This window comes from Nyctereutes procyonoides, unplaced genomic scaffold, assembly GCF_905146905.1.
Source record: "Nyctereutes procyonoides isolate TBG_1078 unplaced genomic scaffold, NYPRO_anot_genome, whole genome shotgun sequence".
NCBI lineage: Eukaryota > Metazoa > Chordata > Mammalia > Carnivora > Canidae > Nyctereutes > Nyctereutes procyonoides.
In genome coordinates this window covers 13,926,372-13,951,611 of record NW_026575122.1, presented here as the reverse complement: position 1 = coordinate 13,951,611, position 25,240 = coordinate 13,926,372, and the positions used below count along the sequence as shown (strand labels likewise).

At 32.7% G+C, this 25,240-nt stretch overlaps 1 protein-coding gene across 4 annotated transcripts in view; it reads right to left on the bottom strand.

Moving 5' to 3' along the window:
- The window catches only part of FBXW7 (F-box and WD repeat domain containing 7), a 229,959-nt gene that overhangs the window by 59,521 nt on the left and 145,198 nt on the right, over positions 1 to 25,240 (bottom strand). Inside the window, exon 1 of one of the 4 annotated variants that reach the window (XM_055336363.1) lies at positions 2,627 to 2,800. The exons of the other annotated variants lie outside the window; for them this stretch is intronic. Coding sequence (XP_055192338.1) covers positions 2,627 to 2,773 — 147 coding nt within the window. The 5' untranslated portion in view covers positions 2,774 to 2,800. Of the gene's footprint in view, positions 1 to 2,626; positions 2,801 to 25,240 lie in introns of those variants that run through there. 4 annotated transcript variants of the gene reach the window in all.

Below are 25,240 nucleotides of genomic sequence, written 5' to 3'. Positions count from 1 at the left end.
GACATTTCACCGATTGAGCCACCCAGATGCCCCAGGATTCTACATTTTTAAAAAGTATTCCAAGCGAAACTTATTACCAAGAATGTCTAAGCAAATGTAAATAAATAATGAGGACCTTAATACTAAAAATATTTTGATTTACAGTAACCAGTTAACAGCTAGATTGCTATTTCTTTACAATTGTTAGTATAATTCCAAAATACCTCTGATGAAAGACTAGAATAATTTATATAAAAATAAATTCGACTACCAGTACCAATATTATACTTAATAGTGAGGTAAATAAATTTTATGAAAACATTTCGAGAGATGTACATTGAAGTTATAGCAACTAAAGGATTTTTCACAAATTTTGAAGTTTTTTTTTAATTGTGCAAACATTAAGTGGATCAACCTTATGAGGGCTGGAGGGATGTATCATGTTCTTCAAATTTTAATAAGACTGCTACATTCTGGTAAGAGGTCACTGTAGTGCACAGTAGCTCACTATTGAAAAGGGAAAAAAAATTGCCTATAAAATACAGAAATCGTTCTGCTTTGTGTACTTTGTTGTCAGTGTAGAATAAGTGGCTTGAAAGCAAAATATACCCAGTGTAAGTGATATACTGGATGTTACTTTAAAAAAAAAAAAAAGGATTAATTACATATCATACCAAAAGTTTTCTTAAATCTTTGATAAAGAAAAATAAAATTTTAAAAATGTTAATTATCAACTTACCAAAGGAAAGTGAATAAATAACAAAGAACATGTAAATCAATTAAAAACTATCTAAATTAACCAGCCCTGAAATGGGGGGAGGGGGATATATAATTACCCTATCTCTCTAATATTTCTAGTACTCAGAGTCAATGAGTTATGCAATAGTAAGTTCCTGGCAGGCAGGCAGTCTAAGACTAAATGTGTTTTTTAACTATCTTCCAAAGAAAATGTTCTCATGATTTTTATTTTTCAAATTTACTTCTCTTCCGTCATTACAAATGCAAGGCTATAAATTAACATAACATAGTAACCTAGAAAAGTCAAGCTACATAGTGACCCTATGAAGCCCTCAGGGAAAGCCTTGAAGTTTTCTATTAATTTTTCTTACAGAAGCTGCTTCTGAGCCTTTTAAATTTCACGTATATTAGAAAATAAAGGTAGAAAACATTAACTGTGACATAATGAAGTAATCTACCATATACTGTACCTAAGAATTTATTAGAAATAACGACAAAGAACCAGATTATCTTGTTTTTAAGTATCTTAATCCTTTCATTTAAAAAACACACATTTCTTTTCCTCAATTTAAAAATTTACTTGTGTTGGTATTTTCCTTTATGGAAGTGTTAAAATAGTAAATTAGTTTATTAGTGACTTTAAAGCTACTAGAGGTCTCTGTGTAAATGCTTAAATCAGAATAGTGACCTCATTCAGAAGTTACAAAAGTGACAAAGTGAAAGAAGACAAAATAAACAAAATTAAAGAGTGATGGAGATATTTGTATTCCATTTTCAATGCTGAAACTGTATTACATTTAAACCTCACTCAAAATGTTTTTCAACATGGCTACCACTTGTCTGGAGTAGAAGTGGAAACTACTCAAAAGGAACTAAGATAATTTGAAAACATATTTTTACAAAGGTTAATAAGTCCCAGCAAATAAAAGATTCTTTTCACTAAGGAGAAAAAAGTTTTTTAGGCGTTGTGTGTTAATATACTTGTTTAGTAGAATATTTCCCTTTTAGTTTTTTTTTTTTTTTTTGAAAAAAAGGTAAAAAGGGAACTAAAACATTAATAGCACTGTTAGATGCAAACACCCATTTGATCTCAGATTTTTATGGTGTTTTCTTGGTTTAATGAGTTCAGGATCATAAACATATTTTAGATCTAAAAATGTATCACTCTGGTTAATAATTCAAACTAGCAATATCAAGTTAACACAAAAAAATACAATAAAACTGCTAATATTAATGGGATCAGAACTTGGTAACGGAGAAGAGAATGTCATCCTGAAAAATATCTAATAGATCATAACGATTATACATTAGCACAAGTTCTACAAAATGTTTGTTAGTTCAGGATTGTCTATATATAAACTCTATCATAACTGCCACACAATAGCATGCTATTTTTATTTTATATAACAGCTAAAAGTAAAGTACCTATTACATTAAGCTTGAATTAAAAAAATAGCAATTTAAAATAACACAGCTCTAAGGGACAGATAAATCTAGGGAACTTGGAATACTCTTTAAAAGAGCTAAACACTGTAGTTCCCATATATACATAAGAAGAATACCACCAGCTTCTTGCTTTTCCCACAGAATAAAAAATACAAATTGGGGGTTTTAGTATTTGCTAACATATTTTAAAACATCTTTTTTACATTTACCAATTTTAAATAAATTTAAATGATTCTAATATCATGAAAAATAAGTGAGAGAAAAAAAGTGGATTGGTAACTGCCTTCCAGGCCTCTATCATACTATTATTAATTACCGCTTATATATAAGTTTTATTTGGCTACAGAATGCACTGATAATTTTATTTATAAATATCAATTGAAATTTGAAACATTTCTTCGCTAAAGGAAGCAGAAGTACTTGATTTAAATAAACATTCCTGTTTTTCAGATGCAAGACTTACCCGTCTTCGACAAAAGGGGAGGCCTTGGGCAATGATGCTAATGCTAAAGATCTTCATCACAGTTTGATGAGGCAGAGGCTCTTTTGCACTTTTAAGATCAACAGGAACCAAGCCATGATTTAAAGTAGCTTTTCCTGGTTTTGACATTTTAAAACTCCTCTAGGTTGATGAATGCTTTCTACATGTAATACAAGCACATTACTAAAAACTCTAAGCACAAATTAAAATATAATTTTCTAATTAAAAAAGCAAAAAAAAAGGCCGAGAACCCAAGGCCTGCTGCTTTGTCTTTCAACCTTCTCCTACCAAATGTCCTGACCTGTCTGAGGCTTGGTGAAGTGCAAACTATCCTAGAATAGCCAGGAATTATAAACTACTGAAGTGAAAGCTGCTGCTCCTGCCAGTCAAACAGCTGGTGAACCTCCCATACAAAGTCAGTAATGCGAATACAACCAAAGCAGGGCAATGCTGTAGGTCCCTTTTAAACTTCTCTAACTACTAACTCAGGTATTCCCTAGAAAGTGAAAGTAAAGTTTTCTTTACAAAAATACAAAAAAAATAAACACTGTATTTTCTCTTAAATATCTTGAGTCTTCCTTACCCAAATATCAGAATTAATATTTTAGGAATGTTTTGAAATGTGCTTCAAATTTAAGGACAATATTCATTCATACTCAAAAAATATAAACACACATTGGTTCTTAGATATATTCAGAATGAGCATTATGTTTTCAAGTGTTTGTGTTAAGCATGCTCTTTTCCTTTTCCATACATACCATTCTTTACCTCGTACTAAGACATTAAATCGACTCTCTCTCTAAAGCTATTAATATGCACTTCATATTAATCTTATCAGTAGACATTTTAGTTGTTTGCAAATGTCAATTCAATCTTTAATTCTCAAAAACTCAGTGATTCCACTTCAAAATATAAGTCATGTGATTAAAGATACATTATTTTTTTAAAACCCAAGCATTTATAAATGCAGCCTGTGATGGGTATTAATTATAGTAAAATAATAACTAACCATTCATCACAAATTGTTAGTGCCGAATTTCTCCAACATTATCATGGTCAGAAATATCTTCCTAAAATACAGAGAGAATATAGTGCACAATCCACTCCTCAAGAACTTTCAATGGGTCCCCAACTCCTAGGATAAAATATGGAGATGAAGGCTTTCCTCAAAATGGCCCTAATCTTTTCAGCATTACCTCAAATATTTCCCTAAATTAAGCTCTTATGTCAATGTTAATTAATACGACACTTCATATTCAAACCCATGAACTACACTATTATGAAGATGATAAGAAAAAAAGCTCGGTTTAAGTATAGAGAGTAGTCTTGATATATGGTAAGTAATGGATATGAACTGTCTGTTCACAATCCTCAGTAAGTTTGTTCTCTCCTTCCATTCTATTGTCCCCTTCCAAATGCCAGTCATCTGACTTATTTCTTCTTCCAATTGCTTTTACTGATCTCTGTAAGGGAACTTAGAATGTGATATGGAGAGAATGAGAAAGGAGAATGTCAGAAATGAGTAATTTTTTTTTTTTTTTAAACTTTGGAGAGATGTCCTATTAAATGTAAAGTGGGCTAACTGGGATGCCAGGCCATACTCCCAGTTCCACCAAGATGCTTATTATATTATTATTTTTTATTAAGGTACATTTTCCTTTTACACCATAATCTAAAATGTAGTTAAAAATGCAAAATCATTGAGGTGAAGGCGGCTCAGTTAGTTAAGCATTTGAATCTTGATCTCAGCTAAGGTCTTGATCTCATCTCAGGGTCATGAGTTCAAGCCCCATGAGCTCAAGCCACTTAAAAAAAAAAAAAAAAAAGCAGAATCAATACCAGGGATGACATTTTTAACTATACAAAAGTAAACAACCAAATTTCTCCAAAGAAAATATACAAATGATCAATAAGTACATGTAAAGATGATCAATATCACTAATCATTGTGGAACTTCAAATCAAAACCAGAATGAACCACCGATGCACACCCATTAGGATGGCTATTATTTAAAAACAATCAATCAATCATGCACAAATACCACAGACAATAATAAGTGTTAGCAAGGATGTGGAGAAATTGAAATACTTGTGTATCGCTGGTTGGGAATCCCACATCAGGCTCCCGGTGCATGGAGCCTGTTTCTCCCTCTGCCTATGTCTCTGCCTCTCTCTCTTTCTCTCTCTGTGACTATCATAAATAAATAAAAATTAAAAAAAAAAAGGGAACATAAAATGTAGGTAGCTCATTGTGGGAAAATAGTATGGAGGTTCCTCAAAAAATTAAGTGATCCAGCAATTCCACTTTGGGGTATACACTCCCCAAAAAAGAATTGAAAGCAGGGACTCAAACAGATATTTATACATCCATGTTCATAGCAACATATTCACAACAGCCAAGAGATGGAAGCAACCCAAGTAACCATTGACAGATGAATGGGCAAACAAAATGTGGTACATACATACAATAGAATATTATTCAGTCTTAAAAAGGAAGGAAATTCTGACACATGCTACAATATGGATGAACCTTGAAGACATAATGGATAAGTGAAATAAGTCTGTCAAAATGGAAATATGTTGTGCAATCCCACTTACATGAGGTAATAGCATAGCTAAATTCATGGAGACAGAAAGTATAATGGTGGTTGCCAGCCGCAAGTCAGAGAAAGGACTGGAAAGTTAGTGCTTAATGGATGTAAGAGTCTCAGTTGGAAAAATATGAAAATGTTCTAGAGATGGATAGTGGTAATGGTTGCACAACACTGTGAATGTATTTAAAGCCACGGAATTGCACACTTAAACACTGTTAAAATGATAAATTTCATGCTATGGATATTTAACCACAATAAAAAAAATCACTAATAAAAAAAGTAAACAATTTAGAACCATAAACACCAAAATACAAAACAAACACACACACAACAGAGATATAGGGATAGAAAGAGTATGTTGGAAATCTTTAATTTGATATGAAAAGGGAAAAAAAGTGAGACTATTATCTAAGATCACAATGTATACAGCCCCACTAGAGGGGTGGGGGGAGATGAACATCTGTAGCATCATTCCAGTCTCAGCATCTCTTCTGATGCTCCCTTTATTTCTTAACACTTTTTTTTCAGTATAACATATTCTCAAATCATATGCTATATTTACTCTTTATTAGAAAAAATCCCTTCGCTGCAGTTCCCATGGAATGCCCCCTCTCCAAATAACTATTAGTATCTTTGTTAATATTATATATAGTTTTCTCTAGACTGATACTCTTTATTCTCAAAAAAATTCTGTGATATCTTTGAAATCAATTATTAAATCTTTTTTTTAAAGATTTTATTTATTTATTCATAGAGATGCAGAGAGAGAAAGAGAAAGAGAGAGAGAGAGAGAGAGAGAGAGAGAGAGAGGCAGAGACACAGGTAGAGGGAGAAGCAGGTTCCATGCAGGGAGCCCAATGTGGTACTCGATCAGGGTCTCCAGGATCACACCCTGGGCCGCAGGCGGCACTAAACCGCTGTGCCACTGGGGCTGCCCCAGTTATTAAATCTTCAAAATTCCTTCTCTGAACCACAAAGATGTAACTTAAACTATGTTACAGAGAACTTAAAAGAACACACTACATTCCACAAGTTTAACATATTCATTCTGCACAGAAAATAAATGATACAGATCAACCCCAAACTTAACTTTCACTTAATCCAGAAATAGAGGTAACATACTGAAAGTTATTTCTCACTTTTTTAAAACCCTTAAGGAATTTTAGAGTTACATGTATTTACATGCAGATAGTTTAAAGACAAGGAAGACAGTTAACTCTTTAATCAACTTGGAGTCTGATCCTAAAGAGGAAAAAAGATATGGAACTAAAAAATATTTGGACTGAGAAAATTGAAACTAAAATGAACAGTGTTCTTTCTCCTGCTTATAAGAGAGCAAAAAATATTATGGAAGTAGAATTAGTTTTTCACTTTCAAGAAACTATTTGTGATGATAATAAGAATAAAAACTAGGGCTATTTGTATATTAAATATGTTTTACATTAGATAACCAAGTTTTGGTGAACACATAGTAACACTCTAATTCAACTCATTTTTTTAATCAGTAAATAGCTGCCCTCAACTGGATAGTACAGAGCACTGCAACTTTAGCAAACCAAATACTAAATCTGATTACGTGTCTACAATGTATTTCTGTAAAAGAGGGACATTCCTAGCGATTGAGCAAAGTGAGTACTAATTTTCAAAAGTATATACTACCAAGTTTCATCATTTTGGAGGATTCAAGTTAACACTACTTCTAAAGCAATGTTCCCACACAGCAGGAAAACACTGAAAATACCAAAACTTCAAATAAACACAAGAAAAACCCAGTCAATGAGGGAAATCATAGACAAAGCATAGAAGAATCCTAATTGTTAACTTTAAAATGCACCTAGTTACATGTGCTCAAAAAAATAGAGTCTTAGTCTCAATCATATTTTTAAAAACATTTAAGATACTCTTAATTATTAACCTCCTCTCCCAAGCTGCAACTCTGCAAAACAGACAAACTCTTTTTAAGATGATACCAACAAATACTAATGAAGTGTAATATAATAGGTAGGAGCATCAATGCTAGATCCAAACTGCCTTAGTCCAAAGCCTACTACTTATTTGTAGTATAACTTTAAATTAATGCCTCTATGCCTCAACTTCATCTATACAAAACCTCCTCACAGAGTTTTTATAGGTATTAAATTAGTTAATGTTAGTGAAGCACATATAATAATGCTTCACATCTAGTAAGTGTTCAATACTGTTAACTGTCATTACTACCACTATTATTGCTACATTAGATACTACTACTACTATACTACTACTACTACTACTACTACTACTACTACTACTACTACTACTACTACTGTTGCTGCTACAATAGGACCAAAAACCACATAGAGTTTTGTAATATATATCAATTTTAAAAGTTGCTGGGAAAGCAAGCAGAGATTCTAAAATCCATCTGTAATATTCAACTTTAAAGTAGAATATTTTAAAACATCATCTATATGTTTTATAAAGGTTTCCATAATTGTCAAAATTTTTACCTAAAAATTAATCTGCAATATCTTAACTGTGGTGTCTTTTAAAATTTCAGATGTCACTGACTATTCATCCAACAAGTCAACATTAGTGAACTTGTGATAAAGAGAAGATCTCTCTGTAAGGTATTTTGCCCACTTACCGTTTTCTGATTTTCTTCTAAAAGTGTGTACTGGTCAAAGAGGATTTTAGATAAAAGCTCATGCACCAAATATCCCTAATATGGGTATTTCTAAAATGTATTATAGTCCCATACATTCTAATTCTCTTATGATGACAAAAAGATTTACAACTGTTTATTCTGGATTTCTACCTTTTCTTTCATTCTTTATTATAAAGAAGGCTAGGATTTAACTGCTCCTGACCAAAGGTCATAGCATATAAGTAGCATAAAGATTTCCATTTTCATAAACTATTCTTGATTTAGCTGAAACTCACTTAGAAGGTAAGTTTACCACAAGTAATAATGGTTGTATATCAAGATTCTTCAAAGCCCCATACCAAACACTTCTGATAGGGAGAATATCAGCCTGTCATTTTAAACCCAGTATTATTCACTACCATGAATTTAAGCAACAAGTGACTTGGCTTATTCTTTGGTAGAAACAGAAAAAATTCCAGATGCTTAAAATTATACTACTACTAAGGTGAAATAAATCAGAATCAATATCCTTTTGAGATAAGAATATGGTATTATCAAGTATACTCATTTATTTAGGATACAGAGTGAGACAGATTATCTTCTTTATCTCACTCATTCTTTTCCATCTTTCCTAACACCTTAGATACCAGAGTGTTAAAGATCTTCCTAGTCCAAGCAATCCCTATACAAAGATAGAGCAATTTAAGCAGAGGAAAACAATGATAAATCAAGCGATTAAGTTTCTTTGTTTAATGATAAATGGTCAAGTTTATAATAGTAAAAAACTGCAAAAATAATAAAATTCCAAACAAGATTGTTACTTCAGTTGTAGAAAAAAAATGCCATCAGATTTAGTAAGGAAAATAAAAGATAAATATATGGTATTGCTTTAAAATTTTTATTATTCACAAAAGGCATAGATCAAATGAATAGAGACATTTTATAAAAATTAAAAACATTCGAAGTGATTCCTTAAAAAATTCTAAAAGACATTTATTTATTTATTTATTTATTTGAGAGGGAGGGGGGGGTTGGGGCACAAGGAGAGGGAGAAAGAATCTTAAGCAGGGTCCATGGTGGGCTATTCTTACAACCCTGAGATCATGACCTGAGTCAAAATCAAGAGTTGGCCACTTAACCAACTGAGACACCCTGACACTCCTATAAAAGACATTTAAATATTTAGTGTTCTCTAAAAAAGATTTCAACTTCTAATTATAATGTATTTGAGGTATTATATTCATCTATACATTTAATAAGTTATAACCTATTATTGTATAGTAAGTAGTCCCTTCCTTATCCACCATTTCAGTTAACCACAGTCAACTGTGGAAGCAGATGATCCTCCTCCTGACCTATCGCCAAAAGGTCAATAGTACCTAAAACTCCATCACAATGCCTACATCATTCACCTCACTTCATCTCATCATGTAGACATTTTTAATCATCTCACATCATCACAAGAAGGGTGAGTACAGTACAGTAAGATTCTTTCAGAGAGAAACCATATCCACATAACTCTGATTACAGTATACTGTTATAATTGTTCTATTATTAGTTATTATTGGTAATCTCCTACTGTGCCTAATTTATAAACTTTATCGTATATAGAGGACAAAACTTTATATTTATAGAGTTCAGTACTATCCAGGGTTTCAGGCATCCACTGGGGGACTCCTGGAACGTATGTCTCCTCCATGGAAAAAGGGAGATTGCTCTATTTTCTGGGCACTGAGGAAGCCCCTGCTAATTTTCTTTATCTGGGCACCGAGGGAGCCCCTGAGTACTTAAGAGAAATTAGCTTGGGTTCCGAAATAGCACAAACAGTTTATACAAATGTTATAAAAAATGTGATCTGGTGATCTGTCATTTGTAAAATAAAAGCATTATGTATAAATAATCATTGTATATACTTTTACATTGTCAAAGTAAAAATGCTACAATAGCAGGTTAAAGTGCTGTAACTGCTTTGATATACATACCCAAGGTCTGACAGCTGGACACTTAGGTTGTTTCTGAATTCTGCTGGAATTTTCTAGTTATTTCTGAATAATTGGTTAAAAATAAAGTTATAAAAAGTAAGATATAGAAAAACCAACCAAACAAGTCCTTCAAAATGATCACTACACTACCCTATGGTACACCAGAAATTTCATGATCCAAAAACCCAACTATTTAACTTATTTACAACTAAATTTTTCTTGACTAAATGTTGCCTCAGTCAACTCTCAAGCAAATTACCTGAAGTTCATACTCCAGGTAAATTTATCAGCATATGAAAAATACTGGGTGAATTTTAAGTTCTAGTTTCAGCTTCACCACTATTTCAGATTTCTAGAACAAGGAGGCTAGACTAGATGACTGAGAATGAAGTCCCTTGCAGCTTTAAAAGGATATTCCAGTTCCAATAGTACCAAGTATAGAGCCTTCTTGCAATAGGGTTAGACTGTCAGTTTGGTGAGCCTTTCTTTATTATAGTTTGGTGAATAGTAGTTACAATTTTAAAAATGTATCTAAAAAAAATTCACTGCTTCAAATCATTTGTGTACACCTTCTAAATATAGACATTTATCCCTTTGTTGTGAATATATGTTAGTGTTCTATAATAAGAAAATATTTTCATTGGAAAAAAGTTTCAGGCATAAATTATTTTTTAAAATATGATTCAAGAGGAAATTCAAGAAAAATAATCTTGAAGTTTTCTGATTCCATATTATACCATAATAATTTGTGTATATTTTTCTTTCCTACTTACCATAGTGGCCTAAACAGTGACATCAGAATATATATGATTTTTTTAAAGGAATGAAGTTTGGATTCTACTCCCATATCTGTGTCTTAAAACTTTTATTGTGTTAAAATGATACTTCTCCTCATTCTTTTATTAAACATTTAAAAAAAATATTTGAGATAAAACAAAAAAAATCCAACTATTGAATTTTTTAAGTATTTCAGAAATGCTCAGTATGAAGTCCTTAATGACTTTAACATACCTTGCCTCATGATTAAGTTTAACTCTTATAGTCTGTGTTGAGTTAACCCCAGCTGTTAAACTGGTTTTTTTTTTTTTTGTTAAACTGGTCTTACACAGCTGCTCACCAAGAATTTAGTTGATGATTACTATAGTTATACCTTTAAGTCAACTATGACAAAAATGACCCAGTCATTACAGGTATTTCAGACATGCAAAAGCCTCATGTGATGACAGAGTAAGGATTTAAAACAACTTAATTTTCCACAATCCTCAAAAATTAAAATTAGGTGTAAGAAAAGACAAATTCCCTCAATATCAGTTTTTTAAGGTCCATCATTTAAGTTACTTTTATGAACAAGCTTAAGCATTAAAGGTTCATTAACCTCTCAGTTAAGGTCAATGTTACTTATCAATCATTTATTTCTCCTATAAAAATTCTGGGGGCACCTGGGTGGCTCAGTGGTTGAGTGTCTGCCTTTGGCTCAGGTTGTGATCCCAGGGTCCTGGGATCAAGTCCTGCATTAGGCTTCCTGCAAGGATCCTGCTTCTCCCTCTGCTTATGTCTCTGTGTGTGTCTCTCATGAATAAATAAATAAAATCTTTAAAAAAAAACCTGAAGAGTGTTATGGGCTAGGAAGTCATAAACAGGGACATAATACTAAAATGTCTTTTAATAATAATGATAATAATGTGGCATGCAGGTGGTTTTTCAATGCAGCTTTAAAAAAATTAAACTAAGCTACAATGCAGGAATTTCACCAAAGTGATGGTTTAACACATTATAGGAACTTATCCTGTGAAAACTAAAAAGCTGAACCTATGGAAAAATAAGGTATTTGACAATGTTGACAATTTAAAAAGTAAAATGAGGGAGGGAAGATAATTATGTTTACTACACTGTTGAGTTTTGACACAGTTATAAATAAAAAACCATTACTTAAGTGAAATGAACATAGTTCCACAAACTTCATTTATAGAGTTCTCAGTAACATGCTATATGAGTGTGTGATTTATCAATGTTCGCTGAATACCAATAAATCTCAATATTTAGCGATTGATAAATTATTCACTGATATTCATTTATCAATACTCACTTCAGCATCAAATTTAAGAACAGAATTATTCATTAAGCATAGAAAATACTGGGCAGCTCGGGTGACTCAGCAGTTCAGCGCCGCCTTCAGACCAGGGCATGAACCTGGAGACCCGGGATCGAGTCCCACATCGAGCTCCCTGCATGGAACCTGCTTCTCTCTCTGCCTGTGTCTCTGCCTCTCTCTCTCTCTCTCTGTCTCTGTCTCTAATAAATAAATAAATAAATAAAAAAGCATAGAAAATACTTTTAAAGTAAACTACAGAAAAGAGATTTCATTCTTGTATGGGCTGACAAGTGATACCCCTGGGCTTTTACACTGTTAAAATTCACACTCAACAAAATATACTAGTAAATATCAACATTAATTTTATGGCTGAAATTTAAATGAAGCAGATAGTTCTAGTCCTCATCCCTCCCAGTAAACAAGAAACTAACTGGTTATTAAGAAAGATTAAAAATACAACTCAATCTCTGTAATTCTTGATAATGCCTGAAACGGAAAGATCTCAGTATGAAAACAGGAAGTCCCACGATGCTAGGAGATGGACCCTCAGACACAAAGAGGAGAAATAAAGAAAGTGTGCAGCTCTAAGACTTAGGAAAAATGATGTATTACTTCAGACTGGCATAGTAATGTGGAGGAGGATTAAACATTGACAGGGTTCCTAGTAGATCGTGCTTTATTTTACCTAAATATCATGAAAAGACTGGGAGGTATCATTATCCTATATTTTATAGACAAGGAAACTGAGGTTCCAAAGGGTTTAAAAAACTACTCAAGGCAACAGGGCTGTGAGACAGTGGAGTTGAGATTTTTTACCCTCGGGTGTCTAATTCCTAAACTCATGCTTTGTACTAGAATATATATTCTATTCTATAGAATGTTAAGCCTAACTTGTGTTACTTTCTAATTTAGTTGTTTGGAGATTTACTTTTTATTATACATGTTTCAAGTACGTAAGTTTGCCAGATAACTGAATTCTAGATAATAAAAATACAGTATTCTGTAAGACACATATATTATATATGGAATTGGTTTTAACAAGCCTGAATTTTATAAAGTCCAAATAAAAAAAGAAACAGTTATAAGAGCAAAGATATTACGACCTCCTGTGTTTTCCAAAAATGGTCATAGCAATATCCCCCATCTTATATGCTCTTCTTATAATGTACTCTGATACTCCTTTCAATGGCAATGGAGTCTGTTTCAAACAAGAAAGAAACTGTAAGTTACATTATGTGACTTCCTAGGATAGGTCATACAAAAGATTCAACTATCACCTTACTGAAATACTCCTATGGTAGCCCTGTTTTAAGTAGTCTAATTGCCTTGAGGTCACTATGCTGTGAAGAACCTCAAACTAGCCCAGGTAAAAAGACCATATATGCAGATATATCTTAAGACTATATGAAGAGAAAAAGATTCTTTGCCAGCACCCAGCTATTCTAAAGCCCTGGTATTTCAGCTCTAGCCACCATCTGACTGAAAGCCTGAATTAGCAATGCCTGAGTGAGCCCCTCCCAAATTCATAATCTACAATAACAATGATAAATAATAAAATAGTTATTTGTTATAATCTATAAAGTTTTGGAGTGACTGGTTAGGTGGCAACAGATAACTGAAACATCTTACAAGACAAGGAGCTCCAAGAACACTGGTTTACTTTTGTGATAGGATAAATGGTCATTCTAAGTGGAGTGTTAACTTCAAACCTTAACAAGAATGGAAAAGATAACAGGAGATCCAAGATGAAAATCTGGGTATCTGGGGGTGGCAAAAGTTTTGGTGACAAATTTTCATCTTGATAATACCCATTTGAAATGAGGTGTTCATTCAAACAAGTCTCTGGCTGTTTTAATAATAAACTTGACAAACTGTTACATATTACACTAATGTGAATTTATATCCAAACTAGTTTGATATGTGACAAATAGAGGAAAGCTCCACTTATATTTGGATTTCCTACAATCATACTTGTCTTTATTCTAATTAAACTCAAATGACTAGAGGAGCAGGCAGGGCAAAGGAAGGTTACAGATCAGGTTTAAGACCTGGAAAGTCCGTTTAAAAGACACAAATGATTATTGTTTTGTAAGCACATGAGACAAGAAAGATACTACACATTTGCAAAAGAAAAAAGTCAATATTTTTACGAGAACTCTCCAGATTTTTAAATATTGGCAACAAATTTAAATGTGTTAAAAAATACTGTATTAGATACCAGTTTGCAATCTCTGCTCTGTTATGCGGTAAAGCAGCATAAAAATTAAATATAAGATTACTTATATCTAAATGATATACAATGACTCTTAAAATTTTAATGTTCTTTCCTATACCAGTTAACACAGTGAAAGAGTAATAAAAAAGTAAACCTGAAAACTAAAACTGTAAGTGATAAACATTACGATGTACCTCACCATATTTAAAATTTTCACTCATTAGACCCTAAGACAGATGGCAGCATATTGGTAAAGTACAAACAATTCATTCTTAAAAACTAAATTTATAATGTAGACCTATAAAACCAACATCTGCAGTTAAGCAAATGAATAACTCTTGGCACTTACTTCCCAAATTCCCAAGTACTTTCTTCATACTTCATTCCTCATTTGCATCTGATTCCAATAACCACAAATTTCCACTTAAGACCAACCAAAAACAGAAAATTTAAGCATTTTCTCTTTGAAAGTAAAGCAGCCTCCAATCACAATAGTTATTTCTAAAGCAAGGAAGTTACTTTCAATAAGAGCATTAGCTAAGACCAAATGAACAGAACAAAATAAATCCTTTTATGAAAAAAATACAAAAAAAAAATCTTATATATTACTTTTAGCCCTGGTGATCTATGAAAATAATTATCATTCTTCTACTTACATTTTACATAATTTGAAGTTAAAGTTTACATGCAAGATGCTACCCTGACAAGGATTCTTACTACTAGAAGGAATCAAGTTAGCATTCCGTATCAGATACAGCTAGTAGCAATATCAACATTTCATAAGATGTGTTCTCTAAAATGCGTCCTAAATAGAGATAATTGCAGCCTGATTCTTCTTCCATTCAAAACGACTACTTTCGGGACACCTGGGTGGCTCAGCAGTTGAGCATCTGCCTTCCGCTCAGGGCGTGATCCCGCTCAGGGCGTGATCCCGGAGTCCCTGGATCATCCCGCATCTGGCTCCCTGCATGAAGCCTGCTTCTCCCTCCCTAAGCCTCTCTCTCTATGTCTCTAATGAATAAATAAATAAAATCTTAAAAAAAAAAAAAAAAACGACTGCTTTCATTATAATCTCTTAACTATGAGAAATTTAGGTATTGCTATAGTATTAAGCGTTAATTCTAGGATTTCTATAGAAGCACTAAAGAGGATCTTCCCTTGTATTTATTCTAGTTCCAGCTATTCAGTTCAAGAGCACCCACGTAGTCATTATAGAACTAGCATTTCCATCTCTTCCGAACATTTTCACGTGAGGACTCAAGGTCCCAATGCTACTAAGATTACCTTAGGCTCTCTTTCAAACTTCTTCTAGGTATAACATTAACAACCAATTAGAAGGGAAAAAAAACCCTGTCAGAATGCAAAAGTCCTTCATGGTTAGCAGTGGCAAAATTTACAATATCAAACAGCTGGACTCTACGCTAAAAGTCACAGTAATTTAGGCAAAAATCAATGGAACGGTTTCAACCTAAGACAGCAGGTAGCTTTAGAACTAAAAATATTTTGCAGAGCATATTATATAGCCTGGAATAGTTAGTTAAGCTAGTTTTAATATAATCTTATAACATGATAATAATAAACCTTATAAAATATAACTAATACTAAGGACTTGCTATATGTCACTTTTCCGAGTACTGTACAGATATTATCTCACTGAATATTCTCAATAATACTATATTATTGATGATACTAATACCATCCTTAAAATTAAGAGGTCAAATTGACCTGAAGTAACAGAGCTAACATTTGAAAACTTCAGAAACCACAGTCTCTATTTACTGCTATTCATAAGCATTTGCATTTGTTATAGATACGCTATTAAGGGCACAGTCTACTTGATCACTCATAAAGCCCCCAAGTGAGAAATTCCTTTTATATAATATTAAGAAAAGGGGTTATGTGTGTGTGTGCACATGTGACTGACATGTTTTCTGAGAGAGGACTCAGCTTATCTTCCTCTTAATTTTATCACAAGGAAACAGAGAGGTAAAGTAATAGCCAATGTTTTCCAAACTTTACATTAGAATCATGTTAGTTTATTAAAAATGCACATCCCAACCCTAGTGATTTGGTTAAGTAGCTCTGAAATGTAACCCAGCAACTTGCATTGTTAATAACTCCAGATGCTTCTGACACATCTAGTCTAGGGTCACACTTTGAAGAATACTGGTATAGGCCCTTATGAGTGGGCAACCTGTATCCTCTTAATAGCGTATTCCATCTCATCATAATTCATTCCTTATCTTTTCTCCTGGCTTTGTTTTCATAGTCTATTCCAGTACTTTCTTTTGGTGTAATCATAATTGCTAAACTGAACCAAATTTTAACTAGTAAGACAATGTCTTCTTCTAGATACCTGTTAAAAACACAATAACGTCTTCATCAATAGTATCTAATATTTCTCCTTCTTAAGAAAGAAGCAGTTCAGGTATCTCTCACCATAACCAGATTCTGATTTCTTTTTTACTTGTTGTACACTCTTGACCACATAACATTCGCCAAGCAGATTATGTTATGAAGAACTAATTTTACCACCTAAACAAAAAGATCAGAATTCAAGCTTAGTATTTAATCACTTGAACTCACGTCAATCTGTCAAAATACAGCAATAACGTTTTCAGAAAACTAGACTGATACAAAAAACAGCAAACACAAAGAAAATACAATTTTATCACAGTTAAAAAATACTATTTATATAGCAATGATTTTAAACTGAAAAGGTCATCAATATTTGATAGGACTACCACCTCAGTAAAAGAACTAAAGATCACAGTTCTATCACTTCATTAGAGTACTAATTTGAGGTAATGATTTAAGGTATTAAAATTTACAAATCTAAGGAAGAGAGACTCAAAAGATAAGGTTCTTTTAAGTATTTAAATGTATTATTGCCCCATCTGTCACATGATCCTCTTACACGCTCTCTACTAAGTGTAAACAATGTGTTTCCCAACTTCAACCTAATCTTTCTTCACACACAAAAAAGTAAAAAAAAAAAAAGTAGTTAAAGAGAAAATGTCCTTAATTTTCCCCCTGAAACAGAATATAAAAAATAATAATGACAAGTACTCTCTAAAGTGTATCTAGGGGAGAAATAAAAATTTAACCAAGGCTATGCTTAAGATGTTGAACTTTTTTATAAGGTATCAAAGATCAATTATGTCAATTATATTTGAATAAAAAAAGACAAAAAGGGATCAGTAGTAGTCTATAAGTTAAATGTAGCTCAAAACCAGTTTTTTCAAGGCCTGCACAATGTTTTTCTTTTTTCACTGAATATTAGTACTTTTTGGGGAAAACACACATGGGCACACATGCACACACATGCACGCACATACATACACCCTGCAGTTTATAAGAGCCTAAGCAATCTTACTGGCTCAATTGTGACTTTCTTCACACTCATTCACCCTATCTACTTGGACCCTGTAGATCATATTTTTCATTTCCTCACTCTAAGCAACTAAAAGAAATTGAGGAAGAACAATCATCTGTTCAAATATTCTTTTAGTTTAGGATGCTGAGGTGGTTACACCAGGCAAAATTACCTTCAATGCTCACACAAGAGGAAATTTGGACAAGACAGCTTAGAGGAAACATTCTTTTCTCACATATATGCTGAGGAAGCCCAGAGCAGTTAACAATGACAAAACTTTTCGTTTTTACTGTATTCATGTGCAGATACTTGAGAAATTTCTTAAAAGCATCCTTATATTCTCAAAGCAGAGTAAGTTTGTGCACAGGTTCACTCTTTCTTCACTTTTTGTTATTGTTATTTTAAAATAGCAAAATGAAGATAAGTATATCTTAGAAGTATACTTGTTGCTGGTTTAAAAAAGAAAAAGACAACTCACATATCAATGCACACAACCACTCCAAATATTAGTTTCAAATTCTGAGCAAGAAACAGTGTACCAGAAAACAAATTAGAAGAGAGACAAGCAATTACTAAATATATTTAAACACGTTAGAAGAGTTATCAATAAGGTACTATATGGCCCTCTAGTGTTCAATGAAGAAACAGATGAATTCTTAATTCTTCCATGACATTTAATAGTAAAAAATAATACTTTCTCTTATTTACTAAATATGCTAAACATACTTATGTATGACTTCTATAAAAACCTAAATAAAGTTGTATCTCTTGTGACTTTACTTCTCTGTGCCTTCTTTTGAACTACTCTGCTATTCACATTTACAGTATTCACTGAAAGAATTCTGGAGTGCTTTTAAATGTTTACCCATAAAAAAATTCCAACACCAATTAAAAACAAAACAAAATAAAAACCCCAGCATTTCTCAATAAAACTACTCAGTATTGAATTTAAGGTAATTTCCAAAGAAGAAACAAAAATAGTGTCATGACTACAAATTAGGTATTTAAAACACACCTAATTTATATTCTCTAACCATATTTTCTTTTCCCTATGTTCTACGTCTATAAGTCATCCAACCTGGCTTTTCTCTTTATCATAATTTATAGAGTCATTACAGCAACCATACAAGGAAGTAATGTTAAAACTGTGTTGCCTAAAGGAGAGGTCAAAGATAGGTATGACATTTTAAGATAGGAGTCAAAGTCAAAAGCAGACTTTTAAGCAGAAAAGAATCTTGTTAATAAGGTTTTTAAGATTGTGATCACTGGTGAAAAGGCTTTCAAATTGATACTAATGTCTAAATTAAATTTGGTCAAACGCTAATTTCAAAATGGACCCACGTTTATTATAGATTTTTAAAATATTTTTAAAATGTATTATTTTCTTATATATTGGAGTTTGGGGGAGGTAAAGAGGGGGACAGACGACTGGTGTATGAGCAAAATCTAAATTAAACTCCATGCTCTGTCACTCACTTCATATAACATTAAGCAAATAATATTTCCAATTTAAAACTTTACAAACTATAGGAAGATATTGTAAAATTCCTGTACTTGGCATCAAGATCAATCCTCTAGCTGTCAAGGAAAGGGAAGTTGACTATGGCATGGAAACTCTGTATAACCCTTTAAAGAATCAATCAGCTATCATAAACCATTAAGAAACCAAATATAGGGATGCCTGGGTTGCTCAGTGGTTGAGCCTTTGCCTTTGGATCAGGGTGTGCTTGGTAGTCCCAGGATCCAGTCCCATACCAGGCTCCCTGCAGGGGGAGCCTGTGTGTGCCTCTCATGGATAAATACATAAGATCTTTTTTTTTTTTTTAAAGAAACAATATAAACAAAGAAATCTAAATAAATTTGCTCAATATAAACCCATATAAATATCTACAATATATTCAAGTAGTCACCTAGTTTAGCTCTATGCTTATTTCTAAAAATTCTGCCACTATTAATGAGCACTGGGTGTTATATACAACTGATAAATCACTAAATTTCTACCTCTGAAACTATTACTACACTATATGTGAACCAACTTGAATTTAAATAAAATTTTGAAATAAGTTATGACTCCTTATTTTTATTTCTTTATGGCCTCCCACAACACTGTCTACTTCCTACCTATCCCTTAGGCCTCAACCTTACCTTCATTTCCTCACTGAAGATATCACTGATTTAATTATCTAGATATACATACATATGCACTGAGAACTACAAAGCTGGGAGGGACAATGGAAATACTAGAAGACAGTCTTAATATAAAATAATCTTGGTAAGGAGGAACCTCATAAAGGAGCATGGAAACTGAGTGATGCGGCAATGGGAATAATGAATTAGAAAATCTAAAAGGGACAAATTTAAAGTTTTATACTTAGGTTCAAAACCCTGTAAATGTTCACATTAAGTAGAACAGGATTAAATCAGACAGTGTTTGTAAAAACAAAACATATTTTGTTTTCTGAAAGTTCAATTTAAATTTTTAAAGCATTCTCTATACACAAAATACAAGGTCCTATAAGATACAAGAGACTCTTAGACTCTTAGAGAATCAGGTCTATCGACAATCTAAATACATATAAATTTTAGGAAAAAAAGCTGACTATAATTACCACAATATAAGTTAAAAACAAAGAACTAATGGAGATACAGATTTGCTCAGAGTTCTGTGAAATATTCTTAAAGCAGGTGAGCTTTAAAATGGATCTTAAACAGGATTGAAATTTCCACTATAGAGTGGAAAAACATTTAAAAGATAAGGAAAAAGTTTCAGCAAAGATACCAAAGTAACCTAAATTTCTCTACGTTCAGAAATATCAAATAAATCTCTGTTGCTGAGTAGAAAGGGTAGAAACAAGATGAAGGAAATAAGAAAGCTTTTTAATTCTATATATATTATACATACAATAATTATCTTTAAAAGAATAAAAGAAGGGCTCTCACCAAACTAGGAATCGAGGGAAAATTCCCCAAGTTGACAAACATCTACAAAAACCATACAGCTAATACCATGCTTACTGGTAGGATATTTTCCCACTAAGATCAGGAACAAGGCAAGGTTGTTCTTTGTCACTACTACTTTCCAACATCATACTGGAAGTCCTCATTAACGCAGTTAAGACAAGAAAAGGAGATAAAGGGTATGCAGATCAGGAAGAAAAAAATAAACCTGCCTTTAATCATATACGACATGACCGTCTATGTTGAAAGAAAGAATCAAGCAAGAAACTCTTGGAACTAATAAGCAACTACAGCAAGCATGCAGGGTACAAAGTTAACATACAAAAGTCAATCACTTTCCTATATATCAACAATGAACAAGCAAATTTGAAAATAAAAATACATTACCTTTTACATTAGAACCCCTCATTAATGAAATATTTCTAAACGAAATATGTATAAGACCTGTATGAGGGAAACTACAAAATTCTAATAAAAGATATCAAAGAATAGTTAACTACATAAAGAGACAGTCTATGTTCTTTCATAGGAACCCTTAATACTGCCAAGATGTAAGTGCTTCCCAACCTTATCTGTAGATTCAATACAATCCCAGTCAAAATCCCAGCAAGTTATTTTATGGATATTGACAAGTTGATTCTAAAATTTGTATGGAGAGGCAAAAGACCCAGAATGGCCAATTCAATATTGAAGGAGAAGAATAAAATAAGAAGACTGATACCACCCAATTCAAGAACTTACTAAAAAGCTATGTAATCAAGACAGTATGGTAGTGATAAGAGAACACACAGATCAAAGGACAAAATATCCTCACTTTCCTTTCCAAACTTGCTTTCTTGATAATGCACAAGCATTGCTCCATGATAAGCAAGTCTTGAAACTTGCAGTAACAAGTTTATCCGCATTTAGGTTTACCTCTTTTCATGTTGGAAAGAATCTCTCACTGATCACAAAGACAAAGATGCTTGTCTTGACTGGAAAAAAAGAAACCCTATCAGTAAATGATTAAGAAAAAATATATAAAGAGCAACACTGGATAAACCCATGCCTTGATTATGGGCATATCACCTAACATGGAGATAATAAGGACAATATAAATGATCATAAATGTTTGCATAGCTTTTTAAAATCTGTGCAGTATTTCACGTTTATCACCTCATTTAAACTTCCATACAACACTTTGCAGTAAAGGTAGCTATTCTATTCCTGTTTAATAGTGAAGAAACTGAGGCTCAAGGAGGTTAGTAGATGAGCCCAAGGACTATGCCTAATAAATGAGAGAGAGAGAGAGAGAGAGAGAGAGAGAGAGAGAGAGAGCAGATAGATAGTTCTTCTTACCTTGTTTTTTTCAGCACACAATTCTGCCTAATATTACCTACCTGAACTATACACTAGAGTTGTGATTCAACAGAGAAGAGTTATTCAAAGTCGATTTCCACAAGTCACCCAGGAAAAATGTTGTGGACAGAAGAAACAAACAAACAAACAAGGAACATAAGAGAAAGCCCAGAAACAAGACCTACATAACTATACTCAACAAATCTTTGACACAGAAGCAAAAGCAATCCAATGGGACAAAGATTGTCTGTTCAACAAGTGGCGCCATAACAACTGGACATACACACATACACACATAACTGAAAATGGATCACAGACCTAAATGTAAAACACAAACTAGAAAACTCCTAGAAGATAACAAAGAAGAAAACGTAGATGGCATTGGTGGTATGGTAAGAACTTTTCAGATACAGTATCAAATAAATGCACCATCTATGGAAGAAATCATTGATTTTACTAAAGTTAAAAACTTCTGCTCTGTGAAAGATAATGTCAAGAGAATAAGAACACAAGCCACTGCCTGGGAGAAAATATTTGCAAGAGACAATATGATAGAAGTCTGTTAACCAAAACATATGAAGAACTCTTAAAACTCAACAATAAGAAAATGAACAACCCAATTAAAAGATGGGTGACAAAAATCTAGACAGACACCTCAAAGAAGATGGCAAATAAGCACACAAAAAGATACTGAACATCATATGTCATTACAAAATTTCAAATTAAAACTACAATGAGATATCACTACACACCTATCAGAATAACCACAATCCAAAACATTGACAACAAAAGATGGCAACAGGAATTCTCACTCATTACTGGTTGGAAGTGCAAGATGGTATAGACATTCTGACAGTTTGGCAGTTTCTAACAAACTTAAACATACTCTTACTCTATGATCCAGCAATCACGCTTGTTAGTATTTATTCAAAGGAGTTGAAAACTTGTGCCTAAACAAAAACTGGCACATACATGTTGCAAGAAGCAGGAATGCAAAACAGTGTATACAGTGGCCATCCTTATGCAAAATATGTATCCATGTGGTCAAGGTAAGTAATATGTAAAAATTTATTCACTAATTATTTACTAACAAATTATTAGGTATTGGGGCATCTTATACATGATACATATTATTAGGTAAGATAAATAAGAAATCAAAGGATTTGCATAGGAGGAAGGCAGCAAAAAATTTTAATACAATCTGATATGACTCATAATAAATATACCATGGGAGCGGAGATTAAGTTGGGGTAACTTTTGGTCATGAAAACAGATGGTATAGTCATAGCTTTATGGATTATTCAGTAGCCCAACTCCTCTCAAAATTACTGTTTTTCACTAAAATTTGTTTTCCAAATTTTAACAAAAGTGCAACCTGTACCCAGAATGAGATCTGGGTTCAAATCCTAGCTCCACTGCTACTAATCAGCTGACTGGCAACTGACAAATAACTTTACCTTTATTCACTTGTTTCTCATCTCTGATACACAGATAAAAATTAGAATTTATACATCAAGACTGTTAAGATTAAATGAGATTCTGTGTGGAAAGATTTTAGCATAGTGTTCTAGCATATAGTAAATAGGGTTCAATATATGTTTTTTTATCATCATTATTAATATCATTATCAATACTATTTTCAATTATATTGATGAGGTTCAGAATAAGAACAGCTGAGTCTGGCTCTACTGCAGGCCAGCAGCACCACACTGACTACAGGACAGGGCACTTCAAGAATAACTTGTCCAGAGAAAAGCAACAGGATGGTGACCCTAGAAAACTCACTGAAGGGATTCAATTGGGAGAAAAAATTATGGATAAATATGACAGAAGTCTTCTTTTATAATAAAGGGTGTTACTGCTCTAGATGGAAGAACAAGGACCAGAGCAGAGTAACAGATGTCAACATAAAGAACTGTATAAAAATACATTACTTCGCACTGTAGTTTCTCTTCATGAGGACTTCATTTTTAAGCCCAAGACTACTACTAAAACCAATGGCACAGGTTTGGACTTGGTGATCTCAAAGGTTCCCTCCAATTCAAATTCTGTCTCAGGAAACTTAATAAATGTCTTAAAAATAAAGATACCATCATACTAATTGTTACTCTTATAATAATGTGGGAAGTTGACCTTAGAAAATTATCAGGGTGGCACCTGAGTCCTAGAGATATGAAGAATTGGTTACACAAAGAACTAGTCTTAAAGAATTCATTGCCATTTCCATTATATTCAGTTGTATTTTCATGAAGCAATCATTCATAATGCTCTTCCTTATGAGAATTCTTTCTGTCCAATCCTCCACTGGAGATTACCATTATGGAAACTTTCCAAAAAGACTAAAGAAGAATGGATTTCCAAGTGATGCAGGTTTTTTCTTAAATCATAGTAATACTTACTGTAGCAAGCTTAGGAAATTCTGAAAAGTATATAATATATAATAGAAATAACTGAGCCATATTCAGAGAGAATTTCTAGCATTTGGTTTCTTTCTAATTTTCTTCCAAGCGTATACAGGTTAATGTATGTTTCTTCTATAATCAAGATCATATTGTATATACAATTCGAGTTCTACATTTTTTGTAAACATTACATTTTTAAGCATTTTCCTGCTGTTAAATATTCTTCAAAAAGATGACTGTTAATGGTTATAAATTAATTTCTGCATCTTAGCAACATGGTTCTTAAACTGGGATTCTAACTTCTCATTAGAAAGTTACCCTAGAATGGCTACTTGTATTATAACATTCCTCAGTGTAACTATCCTTATAATGAATATTTGAATTTTAATCTAAACTTAAATGGCATGCCTATTTATAATTTATAGTCTAGCCTGGGTACATCTTAAGAGGTGAAATGAGAATTGTTCACATTACAATTGGTGAATTGTAACTCTCAACCCAAATCAGCACTAGAGACAAACACATCAAATTTCTACTGCTCAAAAAAAATAAAAGAAATAAATATCAACTCAAGACAAAACTTACCCGAAAGTCACAAGGCAAAAGCAACTGAACTGTGCAATGTAAAGAACCAAAAACTGGTTTAAGGACTTTTCCAATTTTAAGAAGGTATAAAAATAGAGGTGGAATCTGACCTGGGTTTTGAAAGATTTGGCTAGTGGGAGAAAAGCAGGGATCATTAAAATCAAGGGGAGGCAAAGAAATGAAATCAGGTAGAAAGACCCATGATAAGACTATGAAAGACTTCAAGTATCTGTCTACTTATGGATTTGACTTCATTAGTGGGAAATAGGCCATTAGATATTTATATTGGGGTTACTTATCTCTATGGAGCTAAAAAATCCATTTTTAAAAAATTCATTCAATCATTTATAATGCTTTACTCATTGTCAAGCACATGGCATTATAATAGCCTGGTACAAACAGAAACCTAAGCAGATACTGTTAACATTTTAA